This window comes from Lutra lutra, chromosome 7 (assembly GCF_902655055.1).
Source record: "Lutra lutra chromosome 7, mLutLut1.2, whole genome shotgun sequence".
In the NCBI taxonomy this organism is placed as follows: Eukaryota; Metazoa; Chordata; class Mammalia; order Carnivora; family Mustelidae; genus Lutra; species Lutra lutra.
Window position 1 is genome coordinate 42,975,526 of NC_062284.1, and position 19,393 is coordinate 42,994,918.

Below are 19,393 nucleotides of genomic sequence, written 5' to 3' on the forward strand. Positions count from 1 at the left end.
TGGGATCATGACCTGAGCCGAAGGCAGAGGCTTTAACCCACTGAGCCACCCAGGCACCCCGATATATTCCTTCTTTATATTCTTTTCTACTTTATTTTTATATATATTTTTATTATCCTTCTTCTGCCAGAATGTAAATCAGGGATTTTTGTCTGCTTGTTCACTTCCGTTTGCTAATGCAAATGATGATGATGATGATGATGATGATGAAGAAAATCACCTATTTAGTAATCATCATGTTCCAGGTATTCAGTAGCCCAAGTGCTTTACATGGATCATCATGCCCTTCTCACAGCAACCCTATACGATGTAGGTATTATGAATCAATCCTATTTTACAAATGAGGAAACTGAGGCACAGAGAGGTTAAATAGCCAGCCTAAGATCACACAAGTAGGCAAAGCTGACTCCAGAGTCCACGCTCTTCACCACGATGCTAGTAAAACGAGTACTCAACAAGTACTTACTAAGTAAATGAATGAACAGGTAAGTGCTTTAGTCCCATTTAAAAACAAGATTATGTGTCTGGAGATCTATGAATATAAAAAAAAAACCTAAGAGAATATACAAAAAAATATTAACGGTAGGTATTTTTAGTGTGAGATAATAGGTGTTTCTATTTTCTTTCTTTGTATATCTCTACTTCCTAACTTTTCTTTCTTTTTTTTTTTTTAAGATTTTATTTATTTATTTGGCAGAGAGAGATCACAAGTAGACGGAGAGGCAGGCAGAGAGAGAGAGAGAGAGAGAGGGAAGCAGGCTCCCTGCTGAGCAGAGAGCCCGATGCGGGACTCGATCCCAGGACCCTGAGATCATGACCTGAGCCGAAGGCAGAGGCTTAACCCACTGAGCCACCCAGGCGCCCCCTAACTTTTCTATCGTGAGTTGTATTGCACTTAAAATTTATTTTTTTAGGGGCGCCTGGGTGGCTCAGAGGGTTAAAGCCTCTGCCTTCGGCTCAGGTCATGGTCCCGGGGTCCTGGGATCGAGCCCCACATCGGGCTCTTTCCTTGGTGGGGAGCCTGCTTCCTCCTCTCTCTCTGCCTGCCTCTCTGCCTACTTGTGATCTCTCTCTGTCCAATTAAAAAAAAAAAATTATTTTTTTAATTACCGAAGAAGTCATGTTACAGAATAATAGGATTGACGTGGAATGATGTGGACAAGGTAGAATATGCCAAATGCGATAAATCAGCATAAACTATGAAATATAAACTGATTCTAATTATGGGCAAAAAGAACAGAAGGGAGAAAAGAAGAAGGGAAAGAGGAAAGAAGAGAAGGAAAAGGAAACAAAGCAAAGATAAAGTGAAAGGATGGGGGATAAAAAGCACATGTCAGTAAGTACTTATGCAAGGGAGAAAAATTGGAAGACTGTATGTCAAAATATTAACAGCAGCATTCTACGTTGCTAGGATTATAGACAACTTTTATTTACTTCCTTTGGGTGGGTTCAGATTCTTTTATAAAATTTAAAAATTTTTTCTCTTTCATGTTAGTGGGATTTTTTTTCCCCAATATGCCAATTTTTTTCTCCTGAGACTAAATGAAGGCATGGAAAATCAACCTTTATTATTACTTGAACAAGTCCCATGAAGCTAAAGATTTCTTGATCTCAAGTTTAAAGTAGTAGTAACATGCTTAAAACATGCAATTAGCTCATCAAAATGATTACCTCAACTTGTGCTTGTTGCCTTGCTAAAATTATGTTAAAAACATCTAGAGTCTTCTCCAAATCCTATAAAACAAAGAGACACTTGTAAACAAGAAAAATGGCATTAGATTAAAAAAATATTTTATTCTAGGATTTCTAGGCTTGTCCAGTCTATGAACAAACAGTAACTGTGATCTAATAAAAGGATAATTTGAATATACACTCAGCTTTATACTTTGTTTTTGCAATAATGGAAATAAGAAAGCAAATCTTCAATAAATACAATATAAAAACGGGAATTTAATGACACCATTATAGAAACAAGAATATTTAGGAGGATGACTTGTTTTAGGTATTATCCTTATGGTTTGTACTAACTCACTCTTTTTCATACTATTTTATACCATTGTACTAAAGGCATAAACAAAGAATTTAAAGAATGAAACACAGAGTTTAAGAATGAAACACATAAAACACAGAATTTAAGAATGAAAAATTCTACAAATCAACAACTATGTTGAAGTAGAAACCGATTTGGGGAATTTATATAAAAGTATATAAGAACCTAAACATGTATTAGGTGACCTGTGTATGAGGTAATCTATGTGCTATTTCATGAAATTCTCACAGCTCTGTAAAACAAATATTGTTTCCATTTTATACATGAGAACATCAGATCTGAGAGGCTGAGAAACTTGATGCTTTTTCTAATATATAATATTAGCAATTCTCATATTATTTCAGAATAATAGGAATGCAAATAATTCTTTACATTATGAATTTATGACAGAAATGGTTATATAATCAAGATCAGACGACACTGAGCAAATTATATACTGTGTGGTATTTTTCTGTATTTAACAGGGGTTCCTATTTTGAGGAATATAAGAGCTGTTTTTTTATATATAATACTTGGAGCTCTGAAAAAAAGCCACTAACAAAACTAATAACATACAAACATACATCTAGCTAATAATAAACATATATTTGAATAACTCTGACACTGATTTTATAAACATTATTGTAAAAACCAAATGCATTTCCCCAAATAGTTTCTAGTATTCTAATATCTTTTATCTGATACTAGGACGTGAGGGAAATATTTGTTTAAAGAAAAAAACTGAAAAAATACTCTGCATTTTCCCATAAAATTATCTCAAAAAGAGATCAGTTTTATTCTTTCTCTTTTTTTATTATGTTATGTTAGTCACCATACAGTACATCATTAGTTTTTGATGTAGTGTTTCATGATTCATTGTTTGCAATGTAATACCCAGTGCTCCATGCAATCCATGCCCTACATTCTTTCTAAAATTATATTTTAACTCAAATTATTTTAGGAAAACTTAAAGGATGATTTAACAAAGAATAGTTTTCATCAATATATATGAGATATACCTGAATTTGTTTCTGTATTTCTTCTGGGACTTTAGTTTGGGTTAGCTTGCTTTTGTAGGCACTTTTATAACTCTTGAGCAACTGCCTGTGTTTTTTTATGTTACTCCATGACCACATCTGTGTATACCTTCTTATATGAACTTCAAGAATAGAATCAATTGCATATTTCCACCTGCAAATCAAATGTTGTTAATGCACATTTGAAAACAAAGGTTTAAGAAGCAGCAGGAAAATGGCTTTTACTTTTTAGATCTATGCTGTTACATTTTTTTGTTCTTATTAACTGTTCTCCTGTAAGAGCCCAGTAATTAAGATTTCAATTCCCCAGTACAATTCTCCAGCTTAAACAGATTGCAAAATGAGCTAATTACTCCAGTAAGAGAGTATGTCAAAGCAAAATCATAAAGACACAAAATGATATGTTATGCAAAATTAATACTATCTCAATATGGTTGTAACGTTAAGCCCATGTGGTGACTAAAGAGCACTAAGACCAAAAAGTGATTAAAGTCTTAATGCTAAGCTGAGAATTCGGGAACAGCCTAAAAGCAAGATCACAAGATAATGTGTATATGAAAAAAGTAACAAAGACATAAAAGATATTCCTCTCATGTCTATCAAGAAAAAAAAAGTGGCTTCATTACATGGCTTTAAAGGTCTCTTAAATCTGAGAGTTCCTAACTATATGTTTCTTGCTTAAAAAAAAAAGATTCTAACTTACCATTGTCGACCATTGGTATGAAGTGGTAAATAAGGCTTATATTTCCTATAAGGGGCATTTCTAACCATATAATCCACTGACTCCAAAAGGTCAATCATGCTTAAGTACTATTAAAACAAAAATATAGTTATATTTATTACATTGCACACACAGATAAACACCAAATTTTAGTATATTTTCAGTATAGTAAAACTCTAACTTCCCTGAACAATGAATATCATCGTTGCCTGCCTGTTAATATCGTATTTCATCAAATTTAAGATGACATTCATTATAAGTTGTAACATAATTTTTAAGTTCTACTACAAAAAGAAAAAAGTGCTGTCAAATAAACAGCTGTACCATCAATAGTAATATATATCCTATTTTCAAACACGTTACAGTGTGCAATAAATGCCCACTGAAACAACAAACATGCTATCTGCAACCAGGGACTAGAACATGGTTGTTCCTAAAACTACATATTCTCCATTAGACCATCATTTCAGCATGGGTTATCTATCAGCTGATTTGCAAACCGCTCCAGAAAATCATTACATAACTAAAGCAAGATAAAGCTCTCTAATTGCCCATCTTACCATCAATAGAACTCTGCATACGCCTGGTAAAAGGCTCAAATGGAGGGAAACACATACACACACACATACACACACACAGGTCTGTAGATAAGATAAAGAAAGGAGCAAATCTAGCTTCTTCCTTTTGGTTTTTCTTAATGCACTACTACCTAATGGTTACAGTGTGGTTATTAACCACTTAAAATATGGGTAGTCTGAACTTAAATGTATTTTAAGTTTAAAATATACCCCAGGTTTCAAAGACTTAGGAAAAAGAAAAGGACGTAAAATAGCTTAACAATTTTTTACAGTGATTACATACTGAAATGATTAATATTTTAGGAATGTTAGCTCACATAAAATGTTATTTTATTAAATAATTTCATCTTTTCTTTTTACTTTGCTAATGTGGCTACTAGAAAATTTAAAATTACAAAAACAACCCGCATTATAGTAATATTCCCTTATCCTCAGGGAATATGTTCTAAGACCCCCAGTGGATGCCTGAAACCATGGATGGTACTGAATCCTACATATGATATATTTTTCCTACACATATATATACTTATGACAAAGTTTAAATTATAAATTAGGCACAGTAAGAAATTAACAACAATAACTAGTAATAAAATAGAACTAACAATATACTGTAATAAAAGCTATGTGAATGTGGTGTGCATTTCTCTCTCAAAATATCCTATTGTACTGCACTCATCCTTCTTCTTCTTGTGATAAAACGCCTAATGGTGAGATAAAATGAGGTGAATGATGTAGGAACAGTGATACAGTGTTAGGCCAATACTGACCTTCTGACCGTATATCAGAAAGAAGATCATCTGCTTCCAGATCACAGTTGACCCATGTAACCAAAACCAAGGAAAAGGAAACCACAGAGAAGGGAAACCACTGTAGTATTTTTATTGGACTGCACTGAGCTAAAAGTTCATTTAGCTAAATTCCTTGTCCTCCTTTTACTTCCAGTTCTCCATCTGTTATCTAAACTCCCGGGGCATATAATCAGAATGAGAAACAAATCACATTAAAATCTTCCATCAATTGCGAATTAAATGGAAATAATGTCATTTGCTATAATTTGGTAAGATTCTCCATCAATAAGGAAAAGACCAGATAAAATGAAGGAAATGATTTCTTAAATTTAGTATTTATTTTCTTAAAAATATATATACACCTATACAAATACATACATATATGTGTGTGTTTGTGTATATATATATAAATAGAATAGAAAAGTAAGTATATAAAAGAACCACTAGAGTACTGGAGAAGGAATAATCACAAAGGACAAAAGCAGTTGAGATCAAAGCTAGAAATGACCACCTGAATCTTACCTGAGGTTTGGTCAACTCAATGGCAATATTCTGTACTTCTATGTTCCAATCAAGTTTGGGTGTTTTGAGCTCTGTTTCCGCATAAGGATTCATGTAGAGCTTTGCAGAAGCCGATATTGGCTGGAAAACTTACATCACAAGGGAAGACATAGATATGTTTATATGCCCTTACATATGAACAACTGTAAATAATTATGAGAACACTGTTACGCTGAAAGTATAGAAAAGTAATCAAAAAAATTCAAAAAATGTAAAAAATCACTACCAAAAAATATTCAAGCAACTACTTATCTGTGTAATATGAACTGCAAGTTAAAGTGGAATCTCCAAGGATAAAACTGAAGTCCTATACCTCTAAGTAAAAATGTACAAAAGTAATAGACAATCTACTCTTACTTATTCAGTCTGTGTAAAATTAGGCTTCTCTTACTTACTACAAGACATTTAATGACTTTAGTATTCATTAAAAATATTAACACAAGGTAGGAAACAAAATTTGATTAATTTGTCTTATTTACTCATTGGCAGAACTTAGGAACAGAATCACAAATTAAATTCAGGAACAGAATCACAAATTAGATACATATTACCAAGAAAAAAGTCCTTACTACTTCACAATTTTTCAAAATGACCACTACATATATAATCTTAGAATCAAGCCAAAAAATATTCTTGAGGTTAAAAACTAGCATGAAAAGGTGTATTCGGTAAGGTGACAGACAAGGCAAAGTAATACAATAAATTTAACTGTGAACAGCATTAAAATTAGATAAACTGTGATATCTTACAGTATTTACAATTGCATAAGATTGCATAAGATTGTATAAAATTTTTAACTTATTTAGAGGTTTTTATAAGCGGAGGATACCACTTATAAATGAAGTTGTAGATTCTTCTGAGGTAGTTCTTTCACAAATGAAAATAAATACTTCTCTGTTTTTATCTGAAAACATCATCACTAACTAGATCTATGAACATAAAGAGAAAGTGCCAACTCTTACATAAAGGCAGTCAGCTATAAAAGAATATGAAGAAAACAACAGTGAACCAGAGTAATATGGAATATGGAAGAAGATGGGCATGAAAGCTGAAGAAACATAAAGGGGTATACTCAATTAAAAAAAATAGCCTTTTTCAGAAAGGATGAATACCCAACTTTTGTAGCAACATGGACGGGACTGGAAGAGATTATGCCTAGTGAAATAAGTCAAGCAGAGAGAGTCAATTATCATATGGTTTCACTTATTTGTGGAGCATAACAAATAGCATGGAGGACAAGGGGAGATGGAGAGGAGAAGGGAGTTGAGGGAAATTGGAAGGGGAGGTGAACCAGGAGAGACTATGGATTCTGAAAAACAACCTGAGGATTTTGAAGGGGCGGGGGGTGGGAGGTTGGGGGAGCCAGGTGGTGGGTATTAAGGAGGGCACGTATTGCATGGAGCACTGGGTGTGTTGCAAAAACAATGAATACTGTTACGCTGAAAATAAAAAAAAAAAGAAAAAGAAAAAGAAAATTCTCACATATAAAATGAAAAAAAAAATAGCCTCTTTGGAATAAAACTAAATTGGAGAAAATAGATAGCACAAATAGTCTGCTTTGTTAGCAGTCTATTTAAAAAGAAGATGAGGATACCAAGAATTAGAAAAGCCACTTAGAAAAATCTCTCGAGTTTGTCATAACACTCTAATAGTGACATGGCAAGGTTGACTTGAATACCAGAATCTCAGAGATTTAGTTATTAAACAAAGGAAAGAAAACCTAATTCCTAAAACAAAGGTGATAACAAGAAGGAAACATGGAGGTCAAGGATGTTTAGCTGTTGGGAGTAAACTACAATCCTACTACCCTCTTCTCTTATTCTCCAGTGGCGTATGTGTCATAATCTATTCCTTAACAATTTGTTATAATCCAAATATGCTTTATTATAAAACTAAAATATAAAATTCTTCCTCTTTGTCAAAGTAACCTTATCAGAAAAAGTATATTGAGACAGAGTATTTAATCCTATGCTTCCTATAACATGAAATAAACTTTTACCACTACTTACTGTACTGATGATTTGCAGGTATATTGCTACTTCTAAGAATTCCACTTTTCAGCTGATCCTAAACAGAAAATTGAAGATGAGAATGAAAAAAAATGCACACACGTTCAGCTACACATATGGTTCTTAAAGCTATATCTTTATTTTCTTTGTAATTAGTAGTCCATAAGAAAAATACAATGAGCATTACTTATGGGTATATTTCTTTAGAATAAAATATAGAAGTAGATCATTTTTAAAAATTCTAAAATATCTAAAAGTTTTGTCACATCCTGTTCCCCTCTGACTTAAAAACAAAAACTGGGGCACGTGGGTGGCTCCGTTGGCTAAGTGGCCAACTCTTGATTTTGGCTCTGGTCAGGATCTTGAGGTCAGGTTCTGGGCTCAGTGGGGAGTCAGCTTCAGGATTCTCTCTCCCTCAATCCCTCCCCCCATGCACTTGCACAGGCTCTCTTAGCCTCTCTCTCAAATAAATAAGTAAATCTTTAAAAATGAAAAGAGAACTAAACATCCATGAATTAGGATTTCAAACACTTTCTAGAAAAAGGCGAATTATTTGTTACAATATCTTTCTGAGCAATAAGAGAAAGAATCTTGAATTAATTCAAGTTCAGAAAATTCAACTCTTCCTTTTTCCTCTAAGTATATAAAAATGACTAAGATTAACTTAGCACACTGGAGTTTTGAATTAGCCTTTCACCATTGAGGAAATCATCATCACAAATGCTTAAAACATTTTCTAAGATCAATTATACTTTAAAAGAAAATTTGCTAAGAATATATTCTTTATATCTCAAAAGTACCACCTTTCTCTATAATACTCTATAAGTAGTCATTCTTATATGAAACGCAATGTAATGCCATCAAAATGAGAGCATAAAACCATAAGAGCAGTTTTAGTTTATTAGTATAGGTTATTACCTCACTGTGTAGTGAATGATTTCACAAAGATCTTCAAAATCATAAGTGCTTTTTATTTATTTTTTTAAATAGTTCCCTCCAGAAGTTTAGATGCAGATTTTTTTTAAGATTTATTTATTTACTCATTTAAGAGAGATACAGAGACAAAGAGAGCACAAGCAAGGGAGAGGCAAAGGGAAAGGGAGAAGCAGACTCCCCACTGAGCTTGATTCCAGGACCTGGAGATCATGACCTGAGCTGAAGGCAGACACTCAACCATCTGAGCCACCCAGGCTCCCCCATAAGTGCTTTTTAAAAAAGAGTGCATTCGGGGGCACTTGGGTGGCTCAGTTAATTAAGCATCTGCCTTTGCTCATCCCTCTACCGCTGACACTCCTCCCTGCTCATGCTCCTGCTCTCACACTCTTTCTCTTAAATGAATAAATTAAAAAAAAATCTTAAAAAAAAATTTTTTTTTTTAGATAAAAAGGAGTGGATTCCAAGAGCTGTTTCACAATTCTCATTTGGTTAAATACAACTTAAACAAAAAATATACCCTGTGCTCATTAAAGACCTCTTAAGTTAAAAAAATTTAGGGAGCTCTTCCAGGTATAAATTGAAATTACCAAGATCTGTTCCTTTGATCCCTGGTAAGACATGTTGCAGTTTACATTCCAGTAGGCGCTAAGACTATCAAGTCGTATAAGCTATAAAAGAAAAATAAAAGAAGTCGAGCAACTAACACATAAAAATTATGAATCAGTATTAAAAGATTATTCTCACATTTACCCTAGAATTATCCAATTGCCATTTTGAACTTCTAAAAAATGTTTTAAATTTTTTAATAAACATATAATGTATTATTAGCCCCAGGGGTACAGGTCTGTGAATCGCCAGGTTTACACACTTCACAGTACTCACCATAGCACATACTCCCCTCCCATTTTGAACTTTTAAAGGAAAAAAAATAAAGCAAAAATGGGGAAAACACAAGCATGTTATTCAGGGACTTTATTATTAATCTTAGCATTTGGTAAATTGTGCTTCCAGCAACACTATTTCTAAGGAGATTAATTCATTAAATTATCAAATATTTACTCTTTAACAGACTTGTTACATGTAACATGTAACAACTAACAGAATTTACTCTCTAACAGACTTGTACATGTTTTGCTGAATAAGAAAGACATGATTCCTCCAATGGATATGAATGACTGTTTAGAAAGAGGGGTGAGGGGAGGAGATTCTAGGTGGGAAAGGTGGGAAAGCAACATACTAGATATCCCTCTTGAAAAATTCACAATGTTTATTAGCATATTTAAAGTATTGTGAAGTCCTGTGATTACAGTTTAACTATGTACAGCTTAGTACTTTGGTCAGTAATCTTGACCAGGGAATATTTTTTCTACAAATCTAATATCTCAATTACAATTTGGGAAATATTAATTTTATCTGACCTTTTTTGCTAGGTGAAGAACCTAAACATCAGAAAAGGTAAGTGACTACAGAAGGTCACATAGTAAGTAGCAGAGCCCAAACTAGACCTTACAATTTTAACTCATACTCCAGTTGCACATTGGGCAATTTTTGTACCTAGAAAAATAACAAGAAATTCTTAATCCAGTCTAATACCTTGTATATAATTTTTTCTGCTTCATTTAATATGCATGGAGTCCAGTGTTCATTTGCAGTCTAAAAGAAAAAAGTAACTGTGAAACAAAGTATATATATCATAAAACAGTACTCTAATATTTATAAACTATAACAAAATAACTTAGATAAAAGAAATGACACCTAGTTAACCATGAGCTAAACTGTGAGCTGTTTCCTAACCTGTCTATATGACAAAATCAAAGGAACAGTGAAAATAGAATTGAGGAGGTTCTAATTTATTTCTTTTGTTTTTTTGTGTTATGTTAGTCACCATACAGTACATCATTAGTTTTTGATGTAGTGTTCCAAGATTCATTGTCTACGTATAACACCCAGTGCTCCCTGCAAAAACAGGCTCTCCTTAATACTGACCACCAGGCTCACGCATCCCCCAAACCGCCCCCCCAAAACCCCTCAGTCTGTTTCTCGGAGTCCACAGTTTCTCATAGTTCATCTCCCGCTCTGATTCCCCCCTTCACTTTTTCTTTCCTTCTCCTAATGTCCTCCATGTTATTCCTTATGTTCCACAAGTGAAACCATATGAAAATTGACTTTCTCTGCTTGACTTATTTCACTCAGCATAATCTCCTCCAGTCGTATCCATGTTGATGCAAAAGTTGGGTATTCATCCTTTCTGAAGGCTAAGTAATATTCCATTGTATATAATATGGACTATAAAATACCTTAGAATAAACCTAACCAAAGAGGTAAAGGATCTATACTCGAGGAACTACACTACAGAACACTTATGAAAGAAACTGAAGAAGAAACAAAAGATGGAAAAACATTCCATGCTTATAGATCAGAAAAATAAACATTGTTAAAATGTCTATGCTGCCCAGAGCAATCTATATGTACAATGCCATTCCAATCAAAATACCATCCACATTTTTCAAAGTGCTGGAAAAAACAATCCTAAAATTTGTATGGAACCAGAGAAGACCTCAAATTGCCAAGGAAATGTTGAAAAAGAAAAACAAAGCTGGGGGGCATTACGCTGCCTGATTTCAAGCTTTATTACAAAGCTGTAATCACCAAGACAGCATGGTACTGGCACAAAAACAGACACACAGACCAATGGAACAGAGTAGAAAGCCCAGATATGGACCCTCAACATTATGGTCAAATAATCTTCAACAGAGCAGGAAAAAATATCCAGTGGAAAAAAGACAGTCTCTTCAATAAATGGCGCTGGGAAAATTGGACAGCTATACGTAGAAGAATGAACCCTGACCATTCTCTTACACCACACACAAAGATAAACTCAAAATGGATGAAAAACCTCATTGTGAGATAGGAATCCATCAAAATCCGAGAGGAGAACATAGGCAGTAATCTCTTCAACATCAGCAACTTCTTTCAAGACACGTCTCCAAAGGCAAGGGGAAAAAAAGTGAAAATGAACATTTGGGTCTTCATCAAGATAAAAAGCTTCTACACAGCAAAGGAAATAGTCAACAAAAAGAGGCAACCCATGGAATGGGAGAAAATATTCATTCGCAAAAGACACTACAGACAAAGGGCTGATATCCAAGATCTATAAGGAATTTCTCAAAGTCAACCCCAAAAAACAGATAATCAAGTAAAAAAAAAAAAAAAAATGGGCAGAAGACATGAATAGACACTATACCAGAAGACATACAAATGGCTAACAGACACATGAAAAAATGCTCATCATCATTAGCCATCAGGGAAATTCAAATCAAAACCACACTGAAATACCAAGCTATACCAGTTAGAATGGCAAAAATTAATAAGGCAAGAAACAACAGAGAGGATGTGGAGAAAGGGGAACCCTCTTACACTGTTGGTGGGAATGCAAGTTGGTGCAGCCACTTTAGAAAACAGTGTGGAGATTCCTCAAAAAATTAAAAATAGAGCTACCCTACGGCCTGGCAAATGCCTTACTGGGTATTTACCCCAAAGATACAGATGTAGTGAAAAGAAGGGCCATATGTACCCCAGTGTTCATAGCAGCAATGTCCACAATCACCAAACTGTGGAAAGAGCCAAGATGCCCTTCAACAGAAGAATGGATAAAGAGGATGTTCTAATTTAACTGAGTTCATTCATTCAGAAAATAACTGCTGAGCTACTTTGTATCGTGTGGAAGGAACTGGGTATGAATAAAAAGAGAGAGAGAGAGAGCAAGCCTATAAAATGGTGAAGCTCCACATTCTTTTAAAAAATCAAATAAATAATTATTGCAAAGAAAGCCACAGAATATGGAAATAACAGCATGACCATGTTTCTAGAAAGTCAGCATGATCAACAATGTCAAATGAAATAAACTAAAATTAGTTTTTTGAGCAGCCAGGGTGTTACTAATGAACTTGTAAAGAAAAATTTCAGAGTAGCAGCAGAGTCAATGGGTAAGGAACCAGCAGGAGTGGGGAAACAAAGATAGTAAAGGTAGAGAATTCTCTCAAAAAGTTGAGTTGGAAAGAAGAGAAAGAGAAGGTAGCAGTTAGATGGGGCCTAGGTGGAGTGTGAGAAGGTTCAGGAGGGCCTTTTTAGCTTGGTTGTAAAAGGCAGACCTGAATGTGTTTAAATTTAGCTTACAGGAAGGAGTGGTAGGAGGGAAAAGTGGGAGGGAAGGGAGTTGAAGATTTAGAAAAGAGAAGGAAAATGATGGAAAGAAAGAAGGAAGGGAGGAAAAGAGGCAGATAGAAAGGGAGGAAAAAAGACTCCGAGGACATGGGGAGGATGGGATCCAGATCAGAGGTGGGAAGATTACCCTACCTATGAGTTAGATTGTAATTGGAAAGATGGAAAAAAGGAATGATATGGATACAGAAAGAGATAAGTTTGGGGTTACTGCTGTTATTATAGTCAATGTAGTAGTTGAAGCAGGAAATAACCGAGTCACACATGTACCAAATACTTTACACAAATTATCTCATTTAATCATTGCAAAAATTCTAAAATAAAGGTACTGTTTTATCAGTGAATGAATGAAGGTTAGACAGAAGATCACCATGGTAATCAGTACAATAATATGTGACAGGTGCTATAAAAAATATAATGGGGAGCATAAAAGAAAGAATGATAAATTCTAAGAGGAAAGTAAAAAAGGAATAAGAAAGACAAGGTAATATCTAACCTAAGAATTAAAACCTGAACAGAATCACCAGGGAGACAAAAGGGAAGAAAGTAATACAGGCAAAGAAAACAGTATGAAGAGTCTGAGAAAAGATACAGAGAATCAAACAACAATACACACTAAGGAAATTACATATCATTCTTATACACTAGGATGCCTCTCTCAGTCAATGAGAGGTACATAACTATTTTTTAATTTTTTATTTTGTTGGCAAGAAGCGTAACATAAAATATTACGCTCATTTATGACTAATACTGTTAGTCTGGTTTTTCTGGAGCAATTATGTCTAGTCCCTATTATTGTATATTTCTCTTTTTTTATCAAAAACCACTTAAAATCATTTTGTAAAGAAGAAGAGGATAAACGGTATAATAAACACTAGCTTTGGGGCGCCTGGGTGGCTCAATGGGTTAAGCCTCCGCCTTCTGCTCAGGTCATGATCTCAGGGTCCTGGGATCGAGCCCCGCATCTGGCTCTCTGCTTAGCAGGGAGCCTGCTTCCCCCTCTCTCTCTGCTTGAGGCTCTGCCTACTTGTGATCTCTCTCTCTCTCTCTGTCAAATAAATAAACAAATAAATCTCAAAAAATAAACAAACACTAGCTTCCTTGACTCCCTTAACTTTGTTTCTCCAGGGTTTGTTTGTTCTTTCCAATGTTTCTGCTTTGGTCTTCAATTTGATAGACATCTCTGCTTATCTGTTTGGAAATATCATTCTGAAGGTCTTTATGTAATCATGTCCTTTTTCTGTTTCTCTAATATTCCGCTTCTTTCTCATTTCTCTTCCTCTTCTTTCCCTACACTAAGGCGCTCTCCATATAACTATCATTAAGACAAACATGTACCCAGCAAGATTTACTGTTCACTGTCCTTAACTTTAAAACATTTTTCCTACCACTTAGTTGTCCACAGAAAATAGAGGGGAAAATGTCCAACCTGAATGAATGTACATACTATCTACCCTTAAAGATCTTTAGGAGAAAAACCAAACTGTATAATAAAATGAAATATAAATTTTTTAATTTTAAAATGTAAAATAAAATATATAACCAAAATAAATGACCTTATATATATCTCAATATAATACTCAAACACACACACACACACACACACACACACACACACACACACAGGTACAAATACACATTCACAAGCTATTTGGAAATTCTACCTGCCTATACCAAGAATGAGAACATGATGTATAAAAATTTACCTTTCCCTATTTTCCCACTTGTTTAAGATACAGCTTTTAATTCTTTAAAAACATTTGATATTGGTATTTTGATATTTCTTTAAGTTCAAAGACAAATCAAAATAATTAGAGAATGTAATAACAGCATCACTATAAATTCTGAACTTCTAGAAAAACTGTGAAAAACTTACACATAAAAATAAAATAGCTATTTGTATCCATAGTTGATTTTAGGTAATTCACCCTGTGACTTGGGAATATTTAACAAGTTTCACAAAAATTATAAATAAGGCCAACATTACCAACAGACTAAGTTCTCCCAGTGTGATACCAAATGACAGAGGCTGATGTGGATCAGTGACCTAGCAAAAAAGAAAAGGTGTCATTAAAATCCACTGATGGGGAGAATGAATCCATGTTCCACTCTGTACAATGGGCAACATAGGGCAATTAGTTTACAAGTAAGTCACACAATCCAAATGGATTTGGGCAGGGGGGAGAAGAGGAGAAAAGAGAATAACAAGGCTAAGATTATCCATATTTTGCAGGCAGGACATTGACATGGCACTTTCCCAGTGGAACTTATTATGAAGTAAACTCTTTGCTCACTAACTAGGTTCTTGTCTAAATAGTGAAAAAGAAACAGTTTTCTTTATGTCTATCATTAAAGATGTTCTTCAAAGATAAATAGAACAAGATGTCACAGAGAATAACACGGCAACTAAATTACTTTTCAAACATTCATGATTTTCACACTTAGAAATGTGAACTGTCTCTTTAAGTCTTTAATACCCTTAACTTTTCAAAATGCTTTGTTAGGAAATGCCCAAGATTCTTAACATTTAATTTCCTCAGTCTCTTAACCTATGAAACTTTTGTTCTATTCCTGATCTTCAATTCATAAGTTATACTGACACATCATGGTTATACTGTACCACGCTGTGTATAATGTCATTGTTTTACACATCATAAGGATGTTCAAGTCTTATAGAGTTTTGGGGGGCCATTACAGAAACCAGGGAAACTCAAGAGAAAGAGAAAAAAACAAAATGTTCTAAAGCATCCAGGGTATAGTCACATAGACTCCAGAGCACAGATCCTTCGCAATGTAGCAAAAATGCATGCTCTGGAATAACTGAGAAGCACAAAGGACATTGTGAGCTCAGTTTTTAATATCCTCCTTTATTCCCAAACTCATCTTTTCATGCCTATAGACAACTAGCTCAAAATAATGTGCACCGGGGCACCTGGGTGGCTCAGTGGGTTAAAGCCTCTGCATTCAGCTCAGGTCATGATCCCAGGGTCCTGGGATGGAGCCCCGCATCGGGCTCTCTGCTCAGCAGGGAGCCTGCTTCCTCCTCCCTCTCTGCCTGCCTCACTGCCTACTTGTGATCTCTGTCTGTCAAATAAATAAATAAATAAAATCTTAAAAAATAATAATAAATAATGTGCACCAGTTTCAGAAGTATATTTACGAACACACAACCTCACTTGCTAAGGCACTACCCACAAACTACTGCTATCATCCAGTGAGTGTCTTTATGATGAATTATTAGTTTCCCCACTCCCCACTTCCTAAACTCTAGTTTTCATTACTCTACATACAATAATTAAGGTGACCACATTGAAAAAGGAATGATACAAGAAAGATCCCTCTGCACTTTTTAATTCTTTTTTTTAGATTATTTTAATATACTTTGTCAATGATACCAACTTAAACATAATTCATGTACTTGGCCATTCCTATGCCTCTCCGTATTTTTTTTTTTATTAAAGAGAGAGACATGACATACCTTTCTAATTGTACTTGCTCATTAAAAAAAACTTAGTTTGAGTTCAAACTGAGGTTCTCATTCATCAATAAGCCATAAGTTTTAAGAATAATTCTTTTACTTCCATGATGTGTTGAGTTGATTTATTTTGCTAAGTTTGTTTAAACAAGGGCATTGGTGAGTTGGGGTTTTTGACATTTATTTGTTGACAAAATTCAGTTTAATGACTACATAAAATCAGAAGGTATAGTCAATATAAGATAGAGATAGTTTATCTTGCAAAACTACAAATGTGTCTTATTGAAATTTAAGTTCTATAATGAATTTATCAGGAAAAGAAAATAAATTCTATATATGTCAGTACAGCTTTAATTAAATCCGAATTTTAGAAGAGATGGAATAATATTTCTATCACCTTAGGTAAATAAAAAAATTCAAGCTTATTTTACATATTTTTCAAACTTCAAAATGAAGCAATGTATATTTAGATTAACTAAAATTAATCAGCAGTTTTTTAATCAACTGACATTAAACTCTGGTTATAAGTGAAGTGTGGTTTCTAAATATAGTTTTGCACATGTATGTAAGTTGTGCAGGTTCAATTCAATTTGTAGGAATGTAAAGAGAATGGGACCAGCAGTCTACTAACTGGCAGTTTAGCCTTCTCTCTACCAACTACCATAATAATTGACAGTTTCCATCACCACTTGGAACTAATTTTTTTGTCAATATAGTTCCTTAAAGTTGTAACAGTATATGTCTTACAGCATTAAATTCAAAATAAAAAATAGAGGACAACTGGAAAATCTGTCATATTACCTTTAGAAAGGAGCATATGGTGGTTTTATATTTATACATATAAATGCCTAGCGAAAAAGGTGTAACACGGGAAAGAAGATACGGCAGTGTATTCATCAGAAAAAACAAACAAACAAACAAACAAACAAAAAGAACAACCTTGGATTTAAAATCCAGTACAGGCAACCCATATCTAGATACATCAATAACTATCATAAAATACACATTTAATTACTAACTTTAAATAAATTGAAATTACTTACATCATCTTCATATTTAATGTGAATATCTGTGATTTTTACTTGTACATTTTTAATTACTTGGGTTGCCAACTTTTCCAAAAATGTATCCTTTTTGGCTTCTTTTGGTTTATCTATAAAAAATAGAAAAATACAAGGTCAAAAGTTAAAATTCTCACATACCTCATAATCAAATAACCAAAGGATAGCTAAGGCACTACTCAACAGAAAGGACAGCCTATTCTGGTGTCCTTGTTTTATTTTAGATTTATTTTAGATTTTAATATGCAATTTCCAACTTAAAAAACTTATTTTTGAAGTTACACTGTATCTAACATTCATTTTACCTTCGAAGACAGAAATCAAGTGGCGATGTGTATAAATAACACATGGCATAAAAACTACTTTTACCTACCTTTCGAGCGATCAAGACCTTTAAAACGTTTCTTAAAATGTTTTTTGTGCTTTTTACGTTTACGTCCTTCTCAGTGGAAGCATTTTAGTGAGAAAAGGATAAAATTCAAGTTAGCAGACTAGAGGACAGAAAAGAAAACAAGAGAATCTTCCTGACAGCAAATTTTGGTACAATTCACTTTACTTTATTCTAAATGGGCCTGCTATTTCAATACAAACAGAAATTCACAAACCTTCTTTAGAATAACCTCCTTTAATTTAGCAAATAACTTGACAAGTACAGTTATACAAAAATTAGGCAAAATATCCATATATAAAGCCCTTTAAATATTTATGACTTTTCACAATACAAAATTTAATTTTAATTTCAATGTTATCAAAATATTGGAAATGTAATAATGACAGAATATAAAACTTTCAGGGGAGGTTTTCTTAAGTATATGGCAGGGACACAGGAACACAAATGAAATGAATGGGTAGGTTGCTGACAGATGACTTCCTCTGGATGATACACCTCACAAGCAAAATCCTTTAATGAGTCAAGGATACAAAGAACACCAAAGGGGCAAAAAATGTACACTGAACTGTACTTTGAAATTGGCTTAATAATTTTCTTTAAAACCTCATCCTCCTTTACTTGGCACTGCCTCACCTTCATGGCATTAACCAGCACCCACTTATCCAAGTTACAAACCTTTACATTTCACTTCCTACTAGACATCATCTCTAGTCTGCACTCAAGGTGGTCTCTGTATGGTCTGCCCTGTCTCCAGTCTCCATTCTACCTCCTACTAAACATTCTTCTATGGAGCCACCAGACTGATACGGTCTAGAATACCATTCACTGGGGCACCTGGGTGGCTCAGTGGGTTAAAGCCTCGGCTTTCAGCTCAGGTCATGATCCCAGGGTCCTGGGATCGAGCCCCACATCAGACTCTCTGCTCAGCAGGAAGCCTGCTTCCTCCTCTCTCTCTGCCTGTTTCTCAGCCTATTTGTGATCTCTGTCAAATAAATAAATAAAATCTTTAAAAATAAAATAAAATACCATTCACAGCCTGTTAACCCCCTGCTCAAAACTCTTTTAAAGGCTCTCTGCAGCCTGGCAGATAAAATGAAAAAGTGTTTGCATTACACAAAGGTCCTTTCATGACCTAACCCCTAACTTCCCATGTCATTCTGTATCTCCTACTCATCCTTGCACTGGACACTTCAGAAACACTATCCGTAATTTCCAAAACAAGCCTAACTTTCTAATGGCTAATGTGCCTCTCTATATACATAGATCATTCTCTGAACTTCAGCTACTTTCCTTGAAGTTCTTCACCAGGCAAACTCCTAGGAGGCCCCCCAAATCTCAGGTCCACTAGGGCCTGTCTGAAGCTTTCTTCAACTACTTCAAGCAGCTACGGGGCCATCTACCTCTTCACTTTATATAGACTTCCATTAAGCAGTGATTATACCAAAACAGAAATGTATGTACAACTGTCTTGTCACCAGGCAGGAGGCTTCATTAGGACAAGAATGATCCAGTACATGGGCACAAAGTACATGACAAGCATCCGTTCAAATGAATCAAAGAATCCACATCTGAGCATTATAATAAAT

The 19,393-nt window shown here is 34.4% G+C and overlaps 1 protein-coding gene across 3 annotated transcripts in view; it reads right to left on the reverse strand.

Moving 5' to 3' along the window:
* Positions 1 to 19,393, reverse strand: part of VPS13C (vacuolar protein sorting 13 homolog C) — a 187,272-nt gene that overhangs the window by 134,829 nt on the left and 33,050 nt on the right. For 2 of the 3 annotated variants that reach the window (XM_047735661.1, XM_047735662.1), the window contains exons 7-16: positions 17,790 to 17,855; positions 17,399 to 17,508; positions 14,868 to 14,927; positions 10,253 to 10,312; positions 9,247 to 9,327; positions 7,724 to 7,781; positions 5,676 to 5,803; positions 3,770 to 3,876; positions 3,049 to 3,220; positions 1,672 to 1,734 (exon numbers count right to left, since the gene is read on the reverse strand). In XM_047735661.1, coding sequence (XP_047591617.1) covers positions 1,672 to 1,734; positions 3,049 to 3,220; positions 3,770 to 3,876; positions 5,676 to 5,803; positions 7,724 to 7,781; positions 9,247 to 9,327; positions 10,253 to 10,312; positions 14,868 to 14,927; positions 17,399 to 17,508; positions 17,790 to 17,855 — 905 coding nt within the window. The remainder of the gene's footprint in view (positions 1 to 1,671; positions 1,735 to 3,048; positions 3,221 to 3,769; positions 3,877 to 5,675; positions 5,804 to 7,723; positions 7,782 to 9,246; positions 9,328 to 10,252; positions 10,313 to 14,867; positions 14,928 to 17,398; positions 17,509 to 17,789; positions 17,856 to 19,393) is intronic. The other variant, XM_047735663.1, reaches the window with a different exon arrangement.